At 44.1% G+C, this 25,922-nt stretch overlaps 3 protein-coding genes across 3 annotated transcripts in view; 2 read left to right on the top strand and 1 right to left on the bottom strand.

Moving 5' to 3' along the window:
• Positions 1-7,180: 7,180 nt before the first annotated feature.
• On the bottom strand, positions 7,181-15,784 carry GCKR (glucokinase regulator). Its single transcript, XM_072938290.1, is given in 15 exon segments — positions 7,181-7,295; positions 7,533-7,631; positions 8,222-8,340; positions 9,779-9,884; positions 12,135-12,229; positions 13,214-13,246; positions 13,248-13,268; positions 13,441-13,507; positions 13,853-13,875; positions 13,877-13,927; positions 14,307-14,365; positions 15,025-15,100; positions 15,290-15,414; positions 15,417-15,445; positions 15,726-15,784. Coding segments are annotated over 15 exon segments (1,077 nt in total).
• Positions 15,785-17,433: 1,649 nt separating this feature from the next.
• Positions 17,434-20,592, top strand: FNDC4 (fibronectin type III domain containing 4). Its single transcript, XM_072938003.1, has 7 exons — positions 17,434-17,800; positions 17,974-18,118; positions 18,205-18,320; positions 18,565-18,769; positions 19,242-19,331; positions 19,666-19,790; positions 19,978-20,592. The coding sequence occupies exons 2-7, from the start codon at positions 17,998-18,000 to the stop codon at positions 20,011-20,013; spliced, it is 693 nt and encodes a 230-aa protein (XP_072794104.1). The 5' UTR covers positions 17,434-17,800; positions 17,974-17,997; the 3' UTR covers positions 20,014-20,592.
• A 1,798-nt stretch (positions 20,593-22,390) lies between these two features.
• IFT172 (intraflagellar transport 172) overlaps positions 22,391-25,922 on the top strand; it is a 33,670-nt gene continuing 30,138 nt past the window's right edge. Inside the window, exons 1-3 of the mRNA XM_006197220.4 lie at positions 22,391-22,589; positions 25,076-25,219; positions 25,440-25,552. Of these exons, the coding sequence (XP_006197282.2) occupies positions 22,551-22,589; positions 25,076-25,219; positions 25,440-25,552 (296 nt within the window). The 5' untranslated portion in view covers positions 22,391-22,550. The remainder of the gene's footprint in view (positions 22,590-25,075; positions 25,220-25,439; positions 25,553-25,922) is intronic.

Here is a 25,922-nt window from a genome sequence, read left to right on the forward strand (position 1 = left end):
CAACCCCATTCCCTCTCAGCCAAACAGTTTTCTCCCTTAAAGCTGTGACTCCATATGACATCACAATGGGCATTCCAAGGGTCCAGCCAGTGTGCTTGCTGCTTAAGTCTCTTCTCTGAGCCATGCACCTGCTGCCCCTTCCTGCAGCTGCCCTTGAGCTCTACTCTGATGGCCAATGCTCAGGGAATCTACTTTATGATTCTTCTAGGGTTGGGCTGGACCCCTTGTGATAAACCAGAAAGTATGGAGGCAAGATTTCAAAGGAGCAGGCCTTGCAAGTGGCCTGTTCTGCCCTATAAGCATCTTCTCTGGAGCCAGCACTCCTTAGAGGGCCAAGTATGGTGTCATATGTTCCAAATCACACATTAGAATACAGGGTGAAGTACATTTTTAAAAGCTGGGGTACTTTAAGTAGATACTTTCAGAAAATGTGAGAGAGATGGATTTCTAACTCCAAGTCTTGACTCATTTCCTAGATGCTGTTGCATTGAGACAGAGAAGACTATCATATAGGGAAATTAAATGACCTTAGAGGATCACAGTAGTCCAGAATTGATGGTCTCCTTTTCCAAGTCTAGAACACTTATTTTGTCACTACACCCAGAATTGACTACATTCTCTAGAGTTAGTTCACTGAAAACAAAATTTATAAGGAATCAATTTATGTTGTAACAAAGATAAGTAAAACTGGCCAGGGCATTTTTTTCTTACAGAAAAATTAATTTGGAAAAGCAAACTCAATTAAAAAATTATTGAATAGCAGGTACTTCTTAGAAAAAGACATACATGGTCTCTCACCTCATAGAATTTTCAGTGTGTTAGGGCAGCCAAATTCATATTCTTGAAAAGGCCATCAGCAAGGACCTGGTTAAATAAATATGATATATACATATTACAAAACACTCTGCAGTCACTAAAAATCACAGTTGTAAAGAATGAGGCCTGTCATACTGAGCACACATTATGTGGCAAGTACTAGTTATATGCCAGCCTGGAATTCTAAAAAAAGATTAGGGCTGGAGGCAGTTTTGGGTTCTTAAAACATGTATATAGTTCAACAAGAACCTTTTTCTATATGTATACAAAAATGCATTTTTTGTTCTTAAATATTTACTCACCATTATGTTTGAATTATCCATGCTATTTTGTATAGCTGAGATGCGTTCACTTTTTTATTTTATTGCATTATATAAGTATTCCATAATTTATTTATCCACTATGATGTTGATGGACATTTGACTTGTTTTCCGTGTTTGGCTATTATAAACAGTGCTATTAAAAACATCCTGGTCCATGTGTCTTGGTGGACATATGTTTCTATTTCTCTATGGCAGGGGTTCTCAAACTTTAACATGCATCAGAATCATTTGGAGGGCTTGTTAAAACAAAGATTGCTGATGGGGGGAGGGTACAGCTCAAGTGGTAGAGTGCATACTTAGCATGCAGGAGGTCCTGGGTTCAATCCCCAGTGCCTCTATAAGAAAAAAAAAGGGGGGGGGAGAAGGAGGAAGAGGAGGAGGAAGTGGAGGAGGAGGAAGGAGGAGGTGGGGAAGGGGAAAGGGAAGGAGAAGGAGAAGACAACTGCTGGACCCTAATTGCTAATTGAATAAGTAAGAGTGGAGCCTAGCAATTTGGCATTTCTAATGAGATTCCAGGTAATGCTGATACTGTAGGCCCAGGAACCACACTTTGAATCACTGCTTTAAGGAGTGGAATTGCTGGGTTGTGTAACTCAAATTTTAGTAGGCAGTACCAAACTGTTTTTCCTAAGTGGATGTAACATCAATTAACATTTCCACCATTGGTGTATGGCAGATCTTCTTGCTCTTTTATCATTCCAACATGTGGTATTGTCAGGTGGTTTAATTTTAGCCAATCTGGTATTTATGGTAATGATACTTCATTGTGATTTTAACTTAAATTTCTCTGATTACAAATAATTACTAACTTGTGAACACAGCTTCATAAGTTAATTGGACATTTTTTTCTTCAAATGTATTGCTACATTCCAGTTGCCAATATTTTGTTTAGGATTATTGTCATCTATTTTCACGTGTGAGGCTGGCCTGTAATTTTCCTCTCTTCTGTTCTTGTCAGGCTTTTGGTATTGAGGTTATGTTAGACTCATGAGTTGGAGAATGTTTCCTTTTTGGGTTTTATATTCTGAAAGAGTCTGTATAAGTTTGGAACTCTTTTTCAGCATTTGGTATAACTTATCAGTGAAGCCATACAAGCCGATAGTTCTTGTTGATGAAGAGTTTTGGCTACAGATTCAATTTATTTGAAGGTGATAATACTATTGAGAATTTGGGGTGGTTTTTTGAATCAGCCTTGCAGAGTTATATTTTCTAGCAATATTTCCATTTAATTTACATTTTCATTTGTATCGACAAAGTTATTCAAACGTAGTAGTGTCTCCTTTGTTTTTCTGATTGGGTGTTCTCTCTCTCTTTCCTTTTCCTTTATCTAACCTGCTAGAGATTTGTCAGTTTTAATTAATCCTTTCAAAGAACCAACTTCCTGTATGTTTTCTGTTTCAATAAGTTATGCCTTTGTCTTTAGTATTTCCTTACTTCGGCTTTCTCCCCACCTCCCCAGCTTTATTGAGATGCGACATAAAACTACTTCTACTTTCTTTGGATTTATTTTGCTGTTCTTTCTCTAACTTACTTCTTGAGATGACTGCCTAGATCATTGACTTTTAGCTTTTTCATCTAAATTGTGCATTTGAAGATACAAATTTCTCCTAATTACTACTTTAGCTTTATTCTACCAGTTATGATATGTAAAATTTTTATCATCCTGTTCCAGCTATTTTCTTGTTTCCATAATGATTTCTTCTTTGATCCGTGGGTTATTTAGTAGTTCATTAAAAGACTTCTAGACATATAGGGCTTGTCTAATTATCTAACAAAGTTGCATTGTGATAAGAATATACATTTTAATTTCAACCCTTTGAAATGTTTTAAGACTTTAGTCCCAGTTTATGATTAATTTAAGAAATTCTATGTGCTTAATGATAAGATGTATTCTGCAAGTGTTAAAAATCGTGTGTCTTCATAAACAAACTTTTGGTTACCAAAAGGGAAAGGGAGTCGGGGAGGGATAAATTAGGAGTACGGGATTAACAGATACAAACTACTATACATAAAATAGATAAGCAACAAGGATTTACCATATAGCACAGGGAACTATATTCAATATCTTATAATAATCTATTATGGAAAATAATTAGAAAAAATACATAAAACTGAATCACTTTGCTGTATACCTTAAACTAATACAATATTGTAAATCAACTATTCTTCAATTTAAAAAAACAAGATAGAAAAATAGTGTCTTTTCAGAGCTTCCCTTTCTGCCTGTGGGGGAATGGAAGATGGGGAGAATATTGTCTATGTCCATTTGGTCAAATCTGCTAATCTTAATGTTCAAATCTATATTACTCCTAAGCTTTCATCTGCTTTTTTCCAAAGGTTACTACACAATGTGTAAAATTTCTCACTATGATTGTGGATTTATTTCTCCTTTGAGTACTGCAGAGTTTTGCTCTATATATTTTGTTATTTAAAATCATAATTTATTCCTGGTGAATTAAATATTTTATTACTATGAAGACCCTCTTTGTCTCTAGTATAATGTTTTCTGACTTAAGTTATTATGTCGGATATTAATATTGCTATAGAATTTTCATTTGGTTGGCATTTGCACAGTATATCTTCCCACTCTTTTACTTTCAACCTTTCTATATCCCTTTGTCATATTATTGGATGCAAAATAAACTGAAATCTAAATATACGTTATTTTCCATCTAAAGTAGATTTTAACTAGAGCATTTATTCCACTTACATTTAATGTAATTACTAAAACATTTGGGCCAAAATCTACCCTTTTAGAGGGTGGAAAATATTTAACAAATGATTGACAAAGACCCTGAGTCTAAGAACAAAAATCTAACCACTCAGAATGAAGCTGGCCAGTATGCAGTACTCAGACTCTAGGCTGTATGTCAGACTGCCCTGTGGGGAAAAGATCAATGAAATCTGGGCTATATCACTACCCATTTATACCATTAACTACCATTAACAAGAAATATTTAAAATTTTACATAATTTGAAGCTAGACACATTCATTTTAAAGTTCATATGGAAAAAAGACAGCAGTTTACAGAAGAGTAATGAAGGGAGGACTAACCTTCTCAGACATTAAACATACTATAAAGCCTCTATAATAAAACAGTATGGCACCAGCACATCAATAGACAGACCAGTAGAACAGAACAAAAAGTCTAGAAATAAACCAGGGCACATGGGAACTGAGTGTTTGATACCAGTAGCATCTCAAATTGCTCAGGACAAGATGGACTTTAAAAATATATTTTGGGACAACTGGATGATCATTTAGAAAAACAAAATTGGATCCATACCTCACCCCATATACAAGAATAAACTCCTAATGAATTGAAGATCAAAATGTAAAAAAAAAAAAAAGAGAGAGAGACCATTTTTAGTAGAAGAAAACACAGGTGGAGTTCCTTTAAATTCTGGGGATGCGGGTGGGAGGGGAGCTTTCTGTTCCTCAAGATCCATATTCAATAAAAGACAGATTGATAAGTTCAACTCCAGAAAAATTAAAGCAAAGAATGTTGCATGGTTAACCACCCCCAAATATTTACAATATACAGCTGACCCTTGAGCAATGTATGCTGTTTCCTGTATAAGAAAGAAGTGCAAATATATACACACACACACTTTTTTTGTAAAAAGAAACACAGGAGGAGAAGTCAATCACTAACAAATTGGTTACTTACAGGGATGAATGGGAATGGGATGGAAGGAATACAGAAGGAAAGGAGATAATTCCTTTTTCTACAGTTCTGACTTTTAAATCATGTTATGTTTTACATAGTCAAAAACTGAAAAAATTCTAAAATTGAAAATAAGTTAAAAGTCAAAAATGAACCTAATCATATATCACATTAGTAACATAACCACAGAGAAAAAGAAAATATTTAATACAAGTAACTTTTGAACACTTTATCTATCTTGAGTGGGATGTGATCCAAGGACAAAAAGAACTGCAAAAATCTTGACCACTTATTGGTAAGTTTGTTGATGACAATGGTATTAGGGTAGCAATTTCAAAACTGTCATTTATTGTAGGACTGAACAAATGGGTAAATATATTGATGATGCTGGAAATCAACATTCTCACTACAGGAAAATAGGGACGAGAAGGAGAATATATGTGTGTTTGTGTGTGTGTATACATATATGTGTATATATTTGTACATGTGTGAAAATATTTATTTATTTCCTTGTTCTTTGTACTGAAAGGACTTAGGGGCAAAGACACACCAGTAGCAGTGAGCATACCTAGCACCTAGCTTTCTAAATACCAATCTCCACTAACCACAACCAGGATTCCTTGGAAAAATGATTGAGTCTAAGGCTGGAATGAGGGAGTGTACAAAATGAATGTGTGCCAACATTTTTGTGCTCCTACATAAAAGATGACTGGGTAAACTATTTTACATACACACACAGACAAATGTAAATAATGAAGAAGAGATTTATAAACTGAAGTGGAGTGATTTTCAGCATATCCTAAGCAAAAATGCAAGGCACAAAAGAATATACATATTGCATAAAGAGAAAAGGAGGTTTTCTTTTTTTGCTAAAAGAAACACAGCAGAGTGTTCAAATGCTAATGTGGATAGATATGTCACTAGAACACAGGGGCCAACTTGAATGAACTCTCATTTGAGCTTTAAAATGAATAATGACAAGCATGGATTAAAACACAGCAACAACAAAAATTCATGGGTCTGTATCAGTATGAAACTGACAAGCATAGATAAGCTGCAGGAGAGAAGAGAGATTTTCTTTACAGAAGAATGCCTATTAATAAATGTAGACAGAAGGATAGAAATAGAAAAATCACCAGAGTAATAACTGATTCAATCAAGAATCATCAGTGAATGCTAAAATCGTGGGTGAAAGATGGCTGAGGAATAAGATACAGAGAAATCTGACACCACCTTGACCAAATGATCAAACGTAGCATCAGCAATAAAGGAACAAACTGATATCAGGAGCCTCCTCATGGGAAACACTGACATAGGCACAGCCCTCATCTAGGCAGGCCTCCTGTCCCAAAATTCAATGTGAATATAATGACGAAACAATCAGGCAAATACAAAGTGAGGCACTTCTGGAAAACAATTGATCCAGACTTCTAAAATAGCAATGTAATGAAAGACATCAAGAACGGCTGAGGAACTCAGCTAAAGGAAACTAAAGAGATGTGATAACTAAAAGTAATGCATTATCCTTGATTGGATCCTGGATCTGGAAAATAAGAACAATATAGGAATAACTGAGGAAATTTGAATATGGTCTGTATATTAGATAGTAGTATTGTATTAATTGTCATTTTCTCAAGTGTGATAATTACATTGTAATTATGTAGGCAAATGCCCTTGTTCTTAGGGGACACAGGAATTTGTGTGAAGTGTCGTGACATCTCCAGATATCTTTCAGATGATTCAGGGGGAAAAAGAGATGGAGCAGATGTGGCATATGTTAATGATTGGTGAATCCTGGGGAAAGCATATGGGTGTTCATTGTACTATTCTTGCCATTTTTCTGCAGATTTGAAATTTTTCAAAATAAAAGTGTAGGCGGAGTTTACATCAAAAATATTTCTACAAGTAAAGATTTATGAGCTCTAAAGGAAGCCTCCTTATTTTAAACGATTTCAATACAGTTAAAAAGATAAAAACCGGAATCAAGCAAAAGACAAAAACCACACATACACACACACACAAAAAAAGATTAATAGATTTGACTATGTAAAAAATTTAAATAAAACATGTCTACCTCAAAAACATAGGAATACAAAAACTAATAAACTGGGGAAAATATGGAACAAAAGAAAAAGGAAAAGTGACAAGTTGGGTATAGGGGTGAGGAGTAACACACATAGGAGGCCATAGCTAAGCATGGGGCTTGGAATTGAGGGATCAAGTACTGAGTGGGGTTCAAAGGAAGGAGAGTTTGAAATGTGTATTGAGGTAGGGCAGGATGGCCATTGAATGAGAAGCTGCCATGAATTGAGGGTAGGGAAGAGTTTAGATAGCAGACCAATTGGTTGGATCAGAAAGAATCATGAAGAAAGTCTAGACTGGGGTTCCACCAGCACCAAAGGTGTGGATGCACTCGATTACATCTATGATGGCAATGATGCCCAGGGTCTGCCAGCCAGCCAGGTACCCTTGGCCTTTTTTCTCCAGGCTGAGAATGGGGCAGAGGTCAGGACATGAGAGGAGAGATCACATTGAAAAAAGTCCAGAGATCAGAGAAAGATACCCATAGAAGAACACAGGAGTAAACAAACAAAAAGCCTACCATGACCCTCAAACATGCAGACCCGCTACCCTCCCCATGTTAACATGTCTCGTAGGGTCTCCCCTGCTCTCAGGACATTTCCCACCCAGGCCACTTCCCCTCTCCAAGTACACATCCACACACCTGGTGCTGGCTTGCTTCATCAGGGTAGCGATCTTGGGGCTTTGACTATAGGTAACCTAATAAGCTCATTCAAATGTCCGCAGGATTTCCAAAAGACATCTTGGAGAAAGGTCACCAGCTCCCAGGGCAGGCGCAGGGCTCCCTCAGAAAGCCTATGTACCTCCCAGGCTGGGGAAGGCACAATTCCCTTAAAACTAAGTTCTGCTGGTGGAGGTGCAGTAAGTTGAGCCAGATTGCATTCAAGAGGTACAGAGAGGGCTTCAGCAGGCACAAAACTAAAGAACAGAAAGAGGGACAGGATATCAAGAGCACTGGGAGAAGAAGGGGATCAGAGAGTTGATGAGGACGTAAGTAAGCAATGCAGAAGCTAGGCTAGAGACCCTGGGAAGGGAGGGAGGCCCACAGCAGGATGAACTCTACCCTGCATGACCTGGACCATCCCCAAATCAAAGACTCTTGGAAGCTAGGTTAGCTTTAGATGTCCCAGATGGGCATAGGGATTAGGTCCGGACCTGAGGAATTGAGGGTCCATTGGAACCAACCCAGACTCTGTGACTGTGTGATGGGGATGGCAGCATCCCTCTACCAGCTCCTTTCCCAGGGGAAAAATCTGGATCTGCCATTCCCCCACCTGCACCACCCTACCCACTGCCTGACTCTGATCTCTCTCTGGTCCAGATCCTCCCTACCTCTGAGATGCTATGATGCCGCGGTCCACAGTCTTGTGAGCTGCCAGTAACAGGGTTTTCAGCAGGATCTTTGTGGCGCTTCCACCTTTCATCTGGGAGGAGCCATTGAGACCCTCAGGCTGAGGAGGTGATGACACCCAGGAGAAATTGGGAGAGGAAGGAGGGTCCTAGAGTTTACTAGTTAGTGACCACTGTGCATGCAATCTGGTTATGGCTCTTGGACACGTGATCTGTTAGTGGCCACCGGGCATGCATCTGTAGGACCTGTGGCCCCCAGTGTGCTGTGAGGAGGAATGCTGGGTTGAGGGCTTAACTGAGAGAAGAGAAGAGAGAGGGGAAGGGCCACCTCTGGTCATTTCTGTGGTATATTTAGGACTTTGGAGAGAAAGCCAGAGTAATTGGGCCTCCTGCTGGCTGGAGATAAGGGTTTTTCAGAGATTTTTTTTTTTTCCTGAGAGATTTCTGCCCCTTCCATCCCCCACTTTTAAAATAGTTTGTTAATCCAAACATCACACTTCTTGTTCTTTGGGCAGGCCAACAAAGTAGTCATTGATTGTAAGATACAGACACAAGTACAGATATAGAACATGACACACCAAACAGCAAAAAGAATGATAAAAGCAGTGTCTGAGAAAAGGAGATTAAAAATAAGTAACTGCAGAGAGGAGGAGAGATGAGCACCTGGGAGATGAAAGATAGAGAACTTGTGTGTAATACGGAGTTCCTGACTTCCTATCTTGAAAAAAGAAAAGCAAGGAGAGTGTCACAGGTGTACCCATCCCTGGCCGAGAGGGGCAGGGGCAGGGATTTGACTAAAGTTCTTGTGAGGTCAAAGGAAGGGCAGACGGCACTAGTGAGATACAGCTGCAATCCAGTGGAGGGGAAAATGGAGCAGGAGTGCTGGAGGCTTAGAAGGCCCACACCAATTTTGTTTTCTGCTATTTCTGTTATTTTAGGACCCTTTCTCCTTCATTTCAGGCACCCTTTTGGTCCCCTTTTACAGAAGAATGAAACTATATTCCATTTTTTTTTAGTAGTGTATACTGCCGATGACCTGCCCAGATCCCTTTGACTGAGTGGTTTACCCAATCCTAAGCTTTTCCTTTTTATTTTTTAGTGGAGGTACTAGCAACTGAACCCAGGACCTTGTACATGTTAAGCATGCACTTTGTCACTGAGCTATACCCTCCCCCACAGCATCCCATTCTTCCTAAAGCCCGTATTTGAAATTTAAACATATAAAAGAGACATAAAGCAATTCGCCAGTCTGTTCAATCTTTTCTATACACAGATGCAAAAGAGCTTCTTTAAATAGAAAACTACTGTAGACCATTTAGGTGTTTAATGATTACTGATTTAAGAGACAGGGTCAGAATGGAAACAAAACATCTTAAGGTGAAAAATGAAATGAGAAAATAGCATTTGGTTTACAACATTTTAGTGGACATACAGCATCAAAAATTTAGACAATATGTAACAAGAACCTAAAACCAGAGGCCCTAAGTGGCAAACCATCCTGAGGTAGGGGTAAGGGGTAGGGGTCAGGGGAGGTCTTACCCCATTCGCAGGACTGAGCATAAAAGCTACCTGTTACTCTTGCACCTTCTGCATCTGCTCTGCTATTTGTTGGAATGTTGAACTCCAACCTTCAATGGGGTCACTTCTGGGGTCCACAGAGAGATGGGGGGATCTCTGTGAGGCTCTAAAGGAAGGGCCTCACATGGCAGTCGAGATCAAAGACCACATTGGGATTGGGGTCAGAGGTCAACAATTTCCTAGAAAGATGTGCTTTGATGCTCATAGGGGCACTGTGTCCCTAAACTCCAAGGCTGAAGGTTAATAAAACATTCAGCAGTTTAAGCCCAGAGCAAAGTCAACACTCGGGTTTAAAATTCCAGCCTGAGAACAGAATTTTCTTGTGTCCTGGTCCTCCCACAGGTCCTATTGCCATGACCACATCAGCCACATCTTCTGCAGGCCCCTGGGGGAACGTCCATCATCCAAATATCAAAATCACCACCTTATTTTCAGTCTTCGGGTCTATCAGAAGCCTTTCCAATTCCTGGAAATACATTCTGAAAATCTCTCCAAATAGGGAACCCCTCACTACCTGAGAGAGGGATAACAGTTCCTACTGAGAGAACCAAGCCGCACCGTCTGAAGCATAGAACCTAACAGCTGGGAAACAGCCCTTCAATAAATTAATCAGGAACAAAGCAATGTGTGGATGAGGAGAGCAACAAGCTTGTTTTCTGCTTAGGTGCAACCATGGAATCTCAAAGAATGGGGAGCATCTGTATTGGCTCTCCTGGCTTTGAAAGGGGATAAGTTGTGAATCCCTCATCGTGGCAGGACCTCAAAGAGTTACTTCTGTCTCTGGCCTCCCTGACTTCCTCTTATCATTGCACTCCTACAAAGATTCCATCCCTTCTTGAAATACTTTTATATTTTTTAAATCTGTACCATTTCTAGGGCAAACAAGTATCACAAGTTACACCCAATGGGTAAAGTGTTTCCAATAATTTGTCCTCAAACTACTTGTGAAACTTCCTAGAGACCTAAGACAGAGGAGACCTAAGCAGAGAGAGGAGACTATTTATTGTGTAGTTGAAAACTGAGACTCCCAGAGTTGGCTGGTCATCAAAATCACCTGGGGAGGTTTGTTTTGTAATAACTACCCATTTTGGGGTTCCACGCCCACCCTGAGAGTCCACTTCAGTAGTTCTGGAGTAGAGCCCAAGAATCTGTAGTTTTAAAAAGCTTCCCAGACGACTCTGAAGATCAGGCAAGTTTGGGAGCCACTGATTTAAGGAAAAACTGGAAGATCTCCACGCCTACATTGTTTGAAATCCTTCATTTCACTTAGTCACAGTGCCTGAAATTAGCATCCACTGCAGCAGATACATTTTTGGTGAAGGAAAGTCCTCCATTAAAAGAGATCTGGCTCGTTAATACCTTCATGTTAATTACACTGCAAGCCTGGAATCTGGGAGTTGAAAAGTTACCCCAGAAAGAATTCAGCTGTCCTTCTCCCCAAGACCACCACTAAATACACAAAGCTCTTGAGTAATCCACAAGCCTTCACTGGAATACCTCCAGAGACAGGAAGCCCTCATCTTCATTGTGCGGCCCACTCCAGTGGTTTATTTAGCAGACTTTCCCAGGACTGGCTGTGCATCTGAATCTCCAGGGATGCTTTCAAAAAATAGGTATTTAAAGGCCTTACCCCAAACCTACAACATCAGACCTCTCCCACAAGGGTAGTTCTTATTTTTTTTAACAGACCCAAGGCAGTGCATGCACAGAACCACACCTGAGAATTATTGGTTTAATTCTTTGAGATGAAAGTGGCCATTTAGAGAACAAGCGGGAGGTGGTTTGGAGGCACAGGGATCTCAGAAAGGGGAACAGAGTGGCGGATGTGAGTAGCCAGCGGGGACCAAAAGGATGCCTGCAATGAAGAAGAAAGGGCCCTAAAATAAGGGATCTGGGCAAAGGAGACTAGGAGGCCAGTGAGCACCCACTACTCCTTCTTTGGAAAGATGCTTGCGCTCTACCACAGATGAAAGTACAGATCTTTGTGGTGTGCATTTTCCTGACCCCATTCTATCCTCTGACCCTTGTTTTCCTTGCTTCTTCACTCTCTGCTTTAAACGTATGCCTTCTGCTATTTTAGGTATCCTTTGTAAGCTACCTTCAATCCTTTCTGAAATGAGAAAAACAACCAACAAAAAACCTCATAAGCTTAGGAATATTTACTTTATAGTTATTTTAATAATTTGAGATTTGGTGAAAAAGACCCTATTTCCCTGCCCTCTCTTTTGTGATTGTACTATAGATTTTCAGATTCCCCTCCTTACTAGCTTCCCCCAGGGGGCTGGCCAGTTTCCACCTTTCATTACAGAAGGCTCACCTGGCCATGCTCACTGGGTTGAAACCAATCGGGACTGGCAAAAAGACAGCTGGGTTATCCATGCAGTCGTCTATCTGGCCTGCCACAAAGGGAGCCTGATGGTAGGGAAAGAGAAGAGGGTGTGATGAGGGGGGTTACTCTAGTGCATCAGGACCCCCCCCCATACTTGTTTAAATGCAGATTCCTGAGCCTAGCTAAAATCCACTGGATCGGAATTCAAATGGGAGGGTCCACGGCCGTGCATTTTTAACAAGTTCCCCCAAGAAAATCTTCTGCATGTTAAGGTTTGAAAATACTGAACAAACTGCAAGCTCCATAAGGTCTGTGTCCTAGTCTTCTCGTGTGCCTCATTCCACATTTAGTGCTTGCTGGGGTCTAGTTTCTGCTCAGTGAATTTTTGGAGTCAGAGTCAAAGCTGCAGAGTTGAGAGGAAACTTGAGGTCATCTAGTTCAATGCTTCTCAAACAAATTACCTGGGAGTCTTGCTAAAATGCAGATTCAGACTCGGTAGGTCCAGGGTGGGGGTGGGGGGAGCTGACAGTCTGCATTTCTAACAAATCCCAGGTGATACTGATGTTGCTGGTGTAAGGACCACACTTTAAGGAGCAGAGGACTAGTCCTAGGTCAGCTTTTTCTGTAAAGAGCCAGAAAGTAAATATTTTAGGCTTTTGGGGTCCTCTGATCTCTGTCCAACTACTCAATTCTACTGTTGAAGTATGAACATGGCCGTGGACAATATGTAAATACAAATGGCTGTGTTTCAGTAAAATTTAATTTATAAAAACAGGCAGCAGCTGGACTGACCAGCCAGCTTAGTTTGCTGACCCCTGGACTAGTCCATCTATTCTGGTTGTCAAATGGATTGGTACATAGTTATTCTGATAGGATTCCTTCCCCTTCGTCCCACAGTCATACCACTGGATCCTAATTAGTGAGAGCAAAATCAAAATTCCTTAAGAAAGCCTTTCTGTTTTCTAGATAAATCTAGATAAATCTTGTCAATGTATCTTCCATGCTATTCCACTCCCACCCCCTTTCTTCCTGTAAAATCGACCCACCCAGCCTGTCTTCACACTTACATAGAGTCTCACCGAAATGCCAATGATGGTCACCCAGCTTCTTCCCAGCAGCCACCTAGGAGAGAACAGGTGAGGTAGTGCCACCAAGAGGACTCTAGGATACAAACCTATTGGGCAGGGATGTCAGGGCAAGAGCCAGGGCAGGGAGTGGGATATTGGGGCTTTTATGCCTCCATGAGAAGCAAAGGGCAGAGGTCTCTGGTTGACTGTCAGTGGAAAACACAGACCTTCTTCAATTTCTCAGTCCCATCCAGGGCACTATCTTCTGTCCCCTCCCTAGAGGCCACCATAGACCTAACAGGACAGACTCAAGGTCAGTGGTACTGGTTGGGATGCAGAAGCCTACAATTTATTAGGGCTGGCTGCTTTGAGAGAAGGGAATGAAGGGAAAATTATTACTGAATGGGTACCTACTATTTGTCAGGCACCATGATAAATGCTCTCTAGGGTTGAAGAACTCAAATACCTACAAGGGCTATTCAGGCAACATAAGTATGTAATGTGGGCCAAGTGTGAGGCAATAAGGAATGGTGGGACCAAAGCAAACTGGACACAGTCTCTATCTAAAATAATTCAGATTTAATTTTTTAAAAACATTATTCAGGCCAAACACAATATTCATAGGCTAACTTGGCTTACCTGTTACCTCTGGCAATGAGGAGGGGTGTAAAGAGGTTTCTGTCCTAGACCTTTCATCAGCTGGTTAAAGGAGACCTGCGAAGGGGGAGAGAACATGAAATAGTAATGTCGGTGAAGGAACGATTATCTTGGATTTTCAACACCTACAGGGGAGAAGCTGTATAATGATTCTCCAGGCCAGTGCTTAAGTCAGTACTGCTTGGAATCTGGCACTTAAAGATGCTCCTTGGAGACGACTGACTTGGGGTGCTGGGATGGAGAGACATTGACAGTAGACCAGGGGCTCAGATGGGCTCAGCAGAAATGGGACTCCATAGTGAGATCGAGGGTTTGGAGAAGACAGAAAGCTGGAGCTGGAGGGCTCCACCTAGGAGCTGAGTTACGATGAGCTTTATGATCCTGAGTGTCACCCTGAGAAGGCAGAAGGAGCAAAATCAGGGATCAAAGTACTCACCGACATGAAGAATGCCATCCTCCCAGAGGTGCCCCCTCCACTCAGCCCCACCAGCCCCACTGCCTCCCCCCAGGCTCCTGAGAAAGGAAAAATGCCTAAGTCTCCAGAACCCTCCTCAGGTTGAGGGAAGCACATTCTTTTCTTTGTCAGTAACAAAACCTCCCTCTTGTTACAAAAGTGAAGAGAACATAGCCACCGTGGTGCAGCAGAAAGAAACCTTCGATTTGAGAAAGAAACTTCAGTCTGACTCCAAGTATGGCTACTTATTCAAATGATTGCTTTTTCCAAAAAGGTCTGAAAGCAGCTTTGTCATTCATAGATAGATAAATAGAAAGATAGATAGGTAGGTAGGCAGATAGATAGACAGACAGACAGACAGACAAATAGAATCAGCATTATCCAGCAATTATTAGCTAGTGTATTTCAGTAAACTACTGTGATTATCTTAAGTCTTTGTTTTCCCATCTGAAAAAAGTGGAGACAATAACACCAACTTCACAAGTTTTTTGTGAAGGTAATGGGTGTGAAAGTGCATGGTCAACTATAAAGTATGATGCAGTAATAGTTACAATTACTACTGATTAATAAGATGATAATAAGGACCCCACAGAAAGGACTGAGAGAAAGGAGAACTGAGGTCTAAGAAAGTGAAAAATAGAGACCAAGAAAAGAAAAAAGTAGAGAGGAAGACAAGTTTTGGCAGGTAGCAGATGGAGACTTGGTACTTACAACGCTTCCTGAACTTTTCCAGCCACTTATACCATGGTGGTCAGAGTTGACTCACTGTAGAGTCTCTGTAGGCAACAGACAGACATCAGCAGCCAAAAAAAAGGACAGTGGACTAGGGGGTGATGGGTGAAGTGGAGGTTCTCTCAGGATTTCAAAAATTAGGGACCATGGTCTGAGAGGGCAGAGGTAGAGGTGAGGTTGGGGTTGGCTTATGTATTTGTGGAGTGAAACAAAGGAGGATGGGCCTGGGTCACCTGGTAGGTGGGCATGACTTGTCCCTCCTTCTGGAAGATCTCAGCATCACATTGCCCCAGCAGCTGAACAATTTGCTCAGCATCTGCTTTGTCCAGATCCTGGGTCGGTGGGTTTGACTTCTCTGGATTGGCAGGGCTGCCTCATACCCAGACAGCATACCCAGAGGGAAGAGGGGACAAGGTTACAGGCAGGGAGCCAAAACCTCATTCACGCCTGCTGAACTGGAGGTGGGAGTGGCAGCAGGCACAATCTGGGATACACACACACAAAGCATTTAGCTTGCACCTGGTACTCTGGGCCTATCAGGGAAAGAAGATGAGGAAGGAAGATGGGGAGGAGGAGGGAGAGAACAGAAACCCAGGGTGGAGGGAAGTCTAAATGGGACAGGATTCTAGGAATCAGTGCAGAAGGCCAACATGGAGAAGGGGTCTTAACTCCCACTTGCCAGGTTCTGGTGTCTCAATCCCATGTTGAAACCGTTTTGTCCCTGGCATGGTCCGATGCTAGGGACACACCCCTGTACCTGCCTCTTCAGCCACACAAACTCTTCTGTCACACTGACTCTGCTTGCAGCTGGCAGGGCCTTATCTGAGCCACAGTAATGATTGGCCCAAGTACTCTGGCCTCTCTAAGCACCACACCCTCTCAGCGCCTCTGCCTGCACCCTTTCCTGGTCACTAGCCCCCCCCAACCCTCTGGTCACCCCAGGGGAGCTCCTGAGGTCCCTCTTTGCAGACTCTTCAGCCTCTGCTTTGCCCCCTGAAGAGCAAGACCCAAGTTCCTAACTCTTGTCCTTAGTACAATGTCCTCTTCTCTAGAGAGCCTGGAACCTGGAAGGACAAAACCCAGGCCCAGGGCAAAGAGTATCCCTGGGCATGAGTGCTCTGGAACCAGGATGCATCAGGAGGCCAGAGATCAAGAGCTTCAGGGTCAGCAGAGGTCAGAAGACCTGGACCATGGCTTGATCACAAGCTCAGCACACACAGTCCTCCCTGCCCCAGTTACCCCATTTCACTCTCTCCTCTCAGAAGAAAAGCAACAGAAGCTTTAGAGCCCCAGGGGTGCACATACTGAACTGGATGTTACAGGAGAAAGTGCCACAGAAATAGACATACCGCTATGAGAATTAGAAACTAAAGCATCTGCCCTAAATACAACTTTAGCCAACATTTATTTACACTGAGCAATGCACTTTTCACATAGAGTATTTCATCAGATGCATTAACACTAAGATGATATCAACACCTTCATTTTTCAGATGATAAAACTGAAGCTCAGTCTAGAAGTTAAGTCAGTTGCTGAAGATCATACAGCTGACAGAATTGGGACTCACACCCAGGTTTCAGCCAAACTGAAGGATTTATGTGTTTATTGAGTGAATGAAGTAACTAACAAATTACTGTGAATTAATAATAATCTTTCATTCACACAGTGTTGTAAGATTTATAAAAATCGTTCCCCAACATTGTCTCATTTGATCCTCACAACAGCCCTGTGAGGTTTTGGGGGCTCTGATTTACAGGTGGGAAACCTGAGACTTAGATTAACCTTTTCCTCCAAGGCCACACAGTAAGGCGCACAGTAAGACAAAGGTGGTTGTTAACTTCCCCTATAAACCCAGCACTCTTAATAATCGCCGTTATCTCCAGCTGTTAACATGCCAGACACATAGAAGACGCTCAATAAATATTTGCCTAATAAGTGAAAGAATGAATAAGAGAATGAAGGGAATCAATATCAGATTATGAATGGGGAAGGCACTTAAAAGCTGACGCAGTCTACAAGTAGGAAATTTTCAAAATAATTATTATCTCAATCACTCTGTCCCCTCCCTCACCGGAGGTGGAATTCCTCTTCCTAACTTGGCTAATTCCATCCGGGGTAGGAGGGGCCTCCCAGGTGCCCGAGACCCTCGCACCTGCGCCTCTCCCATGCCCTCTCGCCCCACCCCCACCCCAGCCCCTACCCCGCCCCCGGGCTCAGCTGGTGGAGCCGGATCGGAAGGGATGGGGACCCGGGAGGCCGCCAATGGGAGGGTCGTGGGAGGAGCCCCGAAAGAACCGGGTTGGGGGGGCGGTGATGACGGCGGCGAGAACCCCAGCGGGGCGGGGCGGGCCGGCACGTCCTGGCCGGGCTGCGGCGAAGCGAGTGGGGCCAGCTCTGCAGAAGGCGGCGGCTGACTCGCCGGGACGGTCACATCCCGCTGCAGGGGCCGTCGGAGGCAGCCGCACTGCCTCCCGCACCGGGGACCTAAGCCAGCCGCCAGGCCGCGCCGGCACCGCCCCCCGCTCTCGGACAGACTGTGCGGCCAGTGGAAGCTCTGGGGGCTCCGCAGCCCCGCGGCCCGCGCTCGCTACGTCTCCGCCCTCTGCTCGCAGCTCGGTCCAGCGCTGCCCGCCTCGCCGGGCCCGCGCCGGGATGGGGTAGGGGCAGCGCCACGGAGTCGGGCGATGGGCCGCCCTCTGGGCACCGAACAGCCCCCCGAGGCCTGACCGCGAGGACCGGCGGAGGTGGGTGTGGGCAGGGCAGAGCCGTGCACTGGGGGCGCCTGGGTGTTGTGGGGGCGGGGAAGGCATGGGGAAGTGGGGGTGCTCTGGGGCTGCTGTGGGCCAAGGGGGAGAGCTGCCTACCACCAGTGCGTTCTGGCTAGTCCTTGACCCCCCACAACTCCTGCCACCTCCAGGAGCCCCGCCTGGATGTCAAACGGATGCCTCAGTGCCTCCCAGCGGACTCGGTGGGGACCATGGCTTCACTGATGCCCCTCTCCCCATATCTAAGCCCCACGGTCCTCCTGCTGGTCAGCTGTGACCTGGGCTTTGTGCGAGCAGGTGAGTAAACGGGGAGAGGTGCGGGTTGTCCCAGAGCTAGTCCGTGGGTGGAACCTGTTAACTTGTTAACACACTGGCACCCACAGACCGGCCTCCATCTCCTGTGAATGTGACAGTCACTCACCTCAGAGCCAACTCGGCTACTGTGTCCTGGGACGTCCCAGAAGGCAACATCGTCATTGGCTACTCCATTTCCCAGCAAGTATGAATCACCCTTCTGCTCCCCCAACTTGTGTCCTTGGATCTCAGAACATTCCTCGGGTTACCTCCCCTACCCCTTCCATGCTCCCCTCCCAGCCAAGGGAGAATCTGGGAGTTGGGTTCCCTGGCTCAAGCTGCCCTTTTCACCCAACTTCCTTGGAGGGCTTAGATATTCAAGAGTCCTGGGTTGAGCCTTGTGGCCCGGGACCAGAGTGAGACTGCCCTCTGCTCTCATCTCCCTGCAGCGACAGAATGGCCCTGGGCAACGTGTGATCCGGGAGGTAAACACCACCACTCGGGCCTGTGCCCTCTGGGGCCTGGCTGAAGACAGTGACTACACAGTGCAGGTCAGAAGCATCGGCCTTCGAGGAGAAAGCCCCCCAGGGCCCCGGGTGCACTTCCGAACTCTCAAGGGTTCTGACCGGCTACCCTCAAACAGCTCAAGCCCAGGTGAGAGTCTCAGTTATTCCTCACTCCTGAAAGCTTTGGATTCTCTGGTTATTTACCTGGTCTTTAGTCTCTTGTTTACTTCCCCAAAGCAAGAAGCAGTCTAGCTTAGATGAATAGAAGGATGATTTAATTCATTGTACTGCCAGGAAAGGAAGGGAAGCAGGTTGGCAAGGGACTGGGTATAGACAGGCTGGTAACAAATTGGAGGAAGGGCTTTTAAGCTTCCTTTTACACAGCCTCAGTTCAGAGCAGCTGCAGCCTGCATGATTGAGTACCTGTCCTGCAGCCCTCCTGCTTTCTGGTCTCTAACCACTTGTCCACCAACAGCTTCCCAGAGAGGGGCTACCCCAGGGCGACACTGTGATGGGTCAACTGTAACTCTAATTCCCCGCATCTCCATCCTTAACTGTCTGCATAGACATAGCTCTCTAGCTGCTCTCCATAACCTGGGGTCTGTCTCCTTCCTTCTCAGGTGACATCACAGTTGAGGGTCTGGACGGAGAGCGACCACTGCAGACAGGAGAAGTGGTCATCATTGTGGTCGTGTTGCTCATGTGGGCTGGTGAGTAAGCACCTGGTGGGGGGCCAGGGATTGAGGGAGTGGGGCTCTGTGAGAGAGGGAGGTGGTGAAGGTTGTCAGAAGAAAAGGGGGTGAGAGCAGTGGCCTGGGGAGATGTTTAGTTGAGGGGGATGAGCAGGAAAGGTTTGAAGAAAGGGAGAGGAGGCTGTTGGGAGCCCAGAGAGGATGATGAAGAGGGGGTGCTTGTGCATGAGCACCAGGAATTCAAAGATTTTCTTTGCAGATTTTCTAGAATCTGCATGGGTATCTCACTGCCTTTGGAGGCTGTGAGTGGGGAGGTCAAGATCAAGGCTCGGATTGTACTGTTGTGTTTCAGCTGTGATTGGGCTATTCTGCCGTCAGTATGACATCATCAAGGACAACGACTCCAACAACAACCCCAAGGAGAAGGGGAAGGGGCCGGAACACAGTCCTCAGGGGAGGCCAGTGGGGACAAGACAGGTGATGTGGGGCCAGTGAGGGAGGGAGGGGTGATTTGGCCTCTAGGAGCAGCAAGGGAAAGGGAGAAGGGCACAGAAGGGCAGGAAAGAGGGAGAACAGAAATTCTGGATGGAGGAGGCTATCACCTTCCTGAAATTATAGACTCAAGCCATCTTTTGTTGTTGTTTTTTTTTTTTTTTTTTTGCAGAAAAAGTCACCATCTATTAACACCATCGACGTATGAGTGAAGAAACAGAACCAGAAGACAGATGCACTAACAACCTGGGGATGGGAATGGGGTCAGGGAGAGCCTAAGATGGTGATCTACCCAAGACTGAAGGATCCCACAATCTCCCAGAGGGTAATGACACTCCCACAATCTCAGGCCTGGTATCCATCCTCTTTGCACTGTGAGCAGGGCCAGAAGGTAGGTCTGTCAGGGTCTGTGCCCCTGGACCTGGGGAGTGGACATCAGGTGGGATATGTCCTTCCATCCCCCAGGTCCAGGGGAGAGTCACTTGTTTAACTTTATCCCATTAGGTCCCAAATGGGGCCCTCATTTCACCTGCATCAGGACTCTCAGCATCCCCAGCTGCCCCTACATCTTGCCTCTGGGTCTCAGAGAGGAGTGTTTCTGTGGGTACTCCCCCTCCCCCAGCAAATAAAAGGAATTGTCTGGGCCTGGAGGCAGATGCTGCACTGCACTACTCCAATGTCTTCCATGGAGCCTCAGGTGCTCCCCCTCTCACCTGGCAGCCTTTCCAGCTGCTGGTGATCTCACCCCTTGGACATTTTTCCAATAAAGTTTCTTGGACAAACTGGAGCTGACTCTATGGTATACGTATAGTATGCTGAAGACATTTCTCCACTGTCTCTCCCTTGACTACAACTGCCCCTCACACCAACACCAACTGTACAAGAGCAAACTCTTATTCTAAGGTGTTTGCCTGGAATGGGTAGAGACGGGCCAGAAAGGAGCATAGAAATCTAGAGTCCTAGTTCCTTTTGTTTTGATGGGTGAGAAAGGGGAGAAGGGAAAAAAGAGAATATAAATTCTTCCTGCACCAGTGGAAATTAAGATTATGTCACATGAGAGGGTCAGTAGCCTTTTTATCTTCACTGCCCACATCAGCAGCCCAGCTCCTCACCATTTATCCCTCTGACTTCATCAACCCTGAGCTAATTTTCAGAAAAGGACTGAACAGTGTCTTGGGACAAATGAAAGAGCAGTTATACTAATGGATCCCTGGGTGCCAAGTGCTCCTTTCCTGTGCATTCCTGTGCCTCTTCTTCCCTGCCCTTACTTTCCCTTTTGTCTGTTTGTCTCTCTGTTCATTCAGTCAAAGTCAATAATAATTGTAAAGTATAAATGAGTTTATATTCACTATCTGCCACTATATCCTGAGGAGGATTCTGGAAATAAAACTGGGGTTGGAACTCTCCTGTCAAAAGAATTATAATTTGGGCTCTGGAGCCTACTTGTTTCTGTGAAGATAGGGACTGTCCTCTACTTTTTCCTAAGTTCCAAGGGGGGTTGGTGCCAGTGAGAGAAATACTTGTTGACTTTTGCAACCACTATGGAGGAAAGGCATCAGAAACAAGAATCTGTCTGGATAGCATATGCTACACTGTCTGAAGGGTTACAGTCTTCTCAATGTATGATCCTTCCAGAGGAGGCTTATAAATAACTCTCCTTTTCTGCATCTTGATCTCTCTGCTATGTTGTAAGAAATTAGACCAATAATTCTGAAGGGGACCCCAATCCAAACGAAGATCAAGAAGTCAGTATCTTTTCTACTTAACCAAGCTCCAGTCTCCATTATCACAAGACTTAACCTATCAGGTGAGCCAAGGTCTGGTTTGCCCTCTGCCCTGAACCATAAAAGCATCCTGATCTAAGCAGTAGTCTTTAACCCACCGTTACCCAATTCAGAAGTAAGGTAACTTACCTCTCTCTGGCCACTGGTTCCAAAGCACTCATCTCTCAGACTCTGGACACATCATCATTTCTGGGGATGGGAGTGTCACAGGATATATAGTAGCATGGCAGAGAGATAGGGAGCTAAAAATTCAGAAGGAATATAAATGCTGTTTAAATACCAGCTCTAGGTTGAGTTGCGGTTCTGTCCTTTACGCATTTGTGTTAGTTTAGGCAAGAGACCCCTCTAATCCTGAGTCTCCTGTTATGTAAAATAGGACTAAGAATGCTATCTCTTTCAAAAGGTAGCTTTGAGATTTAAATGAGATATAATACGTGTACAACAATTTGTACTGTACCTGGCAGACACATACTCAGTATTCCCTGTTAGCTATCATTATCAGCCTTGTGATCCCATTGCAAGTTATATAACCTATGTGGGTTCAATTCCATCAAATGGAAATGGCCTATAATAGCAACTGCCCTGCTTTCTTCCAGGGTTGTGAGGATTAAAAGTATGCACTCCACCACACTTACGTACATCAAAGAGCGAGAGACTTCGATTACGTAGGACCGGAGTTTGCGGGAGGCTTGTGGGCGTGGCTTGAGTTTGGGTTTGCATGCCGCGACGGGATTGGTAGAGGAGAGGATTCATCACGCCCTCTCAGGGTCCCGCCCTAGATCTCACGGCGCCTGCGCACGTTCTGTTTGCTTCGCCGCGAAGCTACGTGGTGACCTTGCGACGCTTGTTGAGCTCCGGTAGCATTGGCGTCAGCGGCTGTCGCTGCAGCTGCGTGGCGGGTTGTCCAGGTAACCACGGGAGTTGTCGCTGTCTGGTGGCATCTGAGAGACAGGTGTTCGTCATGCAGTTGAAGCATCTGAGGACCCTGCTGAGCCCTCAGGTGAGGAGTCGCGCGCCTTTTTCCTCCCCCGTTCGCCTTAATGTTCCAAGAAAAGTGGGGGACTGAAGTTTTAAAACGTTGAGCGCCTACTGTGTGCAGAAGACTGAAGGTTGTAGCGATGATTTGGACTCCTCTCTGTCGGTAGAATGTTGAGTGGGCGAGATGAGCCACTAACCACCGCAGCTTTCATTATGTTGCCTTTAATCAGTACCAGGTCGGGTCTTGGGGCTCTAATTAGTGATTGCCCCTCCCTTCAAGAGGCTCGTACTAGAGAGGGAGGCGCATTTGTAAACAACGAGCACAAGTCTACACCGACTTAAATAAGCGCTTTTGGGTGCAAGCCCTACAGAGGTAGTGCAGACGACCACACTTCTCGTTCTGATGGTGAAGATCTCAAATTCTGAAGAGGCATGGGCGCTAGGATAGGAACCCTGGAACATGATGACGAATGGCTGGGTTTTGGAGTTAGGAGAGCAGAGTTCAAGCCCTAGCGCCACCATTGCTTTAAGTAAATGACCTGATACCGCTGACTTTAGCCCTTATCGCATAGTCTCTCTGAGCACGCATCCAAACTTCTACATTTGAACAATGGGAGTAATAATAATCGCAGCCATAGACGAAGCGGGAAAGAGTTAAAGGAGGTAGTATACACAAGAGAACATTGTAAACTGAAAAGCAGCATGAAAGCTGATAGACAAGAGAGAAGGACATTCAAAATGCAAAGGACAAAATAATACAAAGCTAGTAAGAGTATCAGCCATAACTGAATGTTTAAGGTGTACCAAGGCAGTATAATAAAGAAATTAGAATTGTGGATTATGGAGTCAGACATGCATGGGTTTAAATCTTGGTTCTGCCATTTACGAACTGTGTATGTAAGTTTGAGCAAATTACTTAACCTTTCCGTGCCTCAGTTTCCCCATCTGTAAAAGATGCATAATAATAGCATCTACCTCAGTTATGAGATAAAATTAGATAATTCATATGAAGTACTTAGCAAGGAGAAAGGAGAATTGATAGATTATGGGAATCAGAAAGGCTTCACAGAAAATATGGCATTAGGAGGATAGAAGGAAATTAGAACAAAAGAGATGTGCTCATTGCTCAGTAAGCCATCCCCTGAATCTGTGATTTTAAAATTCCTTTATTACTAATGGAATAATTGGAAATGAAATCCTTCTTCAATCTCTCAAAATAAGATGATGTCATGATGTAAGAAAGGGCTGAATGTCCAGGATTGGGCAAAACGATGAAGGAAGATGATCAGCAACAATTGGTGAGAAGCCCCCAACCATTCTACCCTAATTTAATCAAGAGTTGGAGGGGTCTAAAGGCGGTGGTGTGGCTATTTTCTGACTCTGGTTTGAGGATATTGGTGAAAAAAAGCCTTTTTACCTCTGACTTTGGAGATAGGTAGGTTAGGAGTGAAAAGTAACAATGTTTTAAGTCAGAGCTCTAGAGCCCAAATAACTAATCAAACAACTGGAGCAGAAACTAAATTCTTTATTTCAAGGTGGGAAATCCTTAGTGCACCACAGTAGACAACTAGGGCTGGTGGTGGGAGGGACAGATATGACAAGAATAATTCACTGAGAGTTGATCACCTCTCACTTGGGCTTCTATGAAGTGGATTGTTAAGGAAAAAAACAAAAACAAAGTGATATTGTTTATCTTAAGTCTCAACTCTGGTTATTTTACTCTCCATTCCAGAACTTTCACTGTCTCTTCCTTTCCTGCTAAATAAGCCTAAACTTGTTAGCCTAGCTTCTAAGACTGTTTCTGAACTGGCCTCAGTCTCTTTCTTGCCTTACCTTGTCTATTCTGCTAGTTATAAAACAGTTTCAACTAAATTAAATTACTGTTTATTGACCAGGACTTGCCATTGTTTGTGCCATTCTTTCTGCCACAGATAATTTCTCCACTCAACTGTATCCATTCTTAATAGCTTAATGTTGATCATTTAAACAGAAAATTATCTAAGGCTTTTCTAAACTACTACAGTGCTTTGTATGTGCCTCTCTTATGGGACTTTTCCCATTTTTGTGCCATCTTATTAGATCTGTGGGCAGGGACCATATTTTGCTCTTTGTCTCTCATCCCTTGGCCAAATGCCTTGCTCTATAAGGTACTGAAAAAACATTAACTGAATGAATGGCTGAGGACCAAAATTTGGACCAATTGCATTTATTTCAATAGCAGACCTGGGATATGAGGGGATGAGGAGGCCATTGCAGGGACACATTGTTACAGTTGATTTATCTTGTCACTTCTTAGTGCATTTGCATTATGGGTTTCTAGAAGCACTTTGCCCTCACGGTCCAGGGCTTTATGGCCTCGGAGACCAGGATGGATCATGGGCATCTCTTTGTTTTAAGGTCTCTGATAGGAAAATTGACAAAAGTCACACTAGAAGTAATGGAATTAGAAATGATTTTGGAATTCTAGACCAGCACCTGGGTTTATTTTTGCCCTCTTTGTCTCTGCAGGATGGAGCTGCAAAGGTCACCTGCATGGCATGGTCCCAGAACAATGCCAAATTTGCTGTCTGCACAGTGGACCGAGTGGTGTTGCTGTATGATGAACATGGGGAGCGGAGAGATAAGTTCTCCACCAAACCAGCTGACATGAAGGTGAAGAGAATACTCATGTGTACTTTAACCTGTTGATGGGGCCTTGTAAACCTGGAAAACTAACCAGCTTCCTAGCCACAGGCATGGGAAATGGCCTGCCCTCTTCTCAGTATAAATCCCTCAAGCCCACTATAGTCATACTCATTGCTACTTACCTTGTAAGTATACTCATTGCTTATTTTTCTTTCCTTTCCTAATTTTTTTTCTTTTTGACTCTTAGTATGGCAGGAAGAGCTATGTGGTGAAAGGCATGGCTTTTTCTCCTGATTCCACTAAGATTGCCATAGGACAGACTGACAACATCATCTATGTCTACAAAATTGGAGAAGACTGGTGAGGATAGAGACTGGGAGATGGGGTGGCCTAGAGAAGAAAGAGAAGGCTGGAAGCAATGCCTCACTGGGGAGGAGGAGCAGAGAGGATGAGGAGCCCCAGGTAGGGGCGTGGAAGGCAGAGGCCTTCTGGAGTCTGTTGTCATTGCTTCCCTACCTTTGCCTGCACCGCATGATCTGTAATCCCATCCCTGGAGGAATCAATCTTAGATCTACAAGGAAACCCTGTGAGATCCTCTGGAGCCTGGAGTGATGTTGTGTCTTTGTTATTCTTCCAAATATCAGGCTCCTTCTAATGCCTCCTTGAAGGGCTTCTGTGGAGTGGTAGGAAACACTAATGGGCCAGGGACAGTATCTACAGTTCCTTCCCC

Source organism: Vicugna pacos, chromosome 15, assembly GCF_048564905.1.
Source record: "Vicugna pacos chromosome 15, VicPac4, whole genome shotgun sequence".
Lineage (NCBI taxonomy): Eukaryota > Metazoa > Chordata > Mammalia > Artiodactyla > Camelidae > Vicugna > Vicugna pacos.

Bases quoted from the DNA above. Each gene is read 5' to 3' on its own strand.
- FNDC4 (XM_072938003.1), top strand. From the start codon at position 17,998: ATGCCTCAGTGCCTCCCAGCGGACTCGGTGGGGACCATGGCTTCACTG. The intron at 18,321-18,564 runs GTATGAATCACC...ATCTCCCTGCAG, and splicing joins GCTACTCCATTTCCCAGCAA to CGACAGAATGGCCCTGGGCA. The intron at 19,332-19,665 runs GTGAGTAAGCAC...GTTGTGTTTCAG, and splicing joins CGTGTTGCTCATGTGGGCTG to CTGTGATTGGGCTATTCTGC.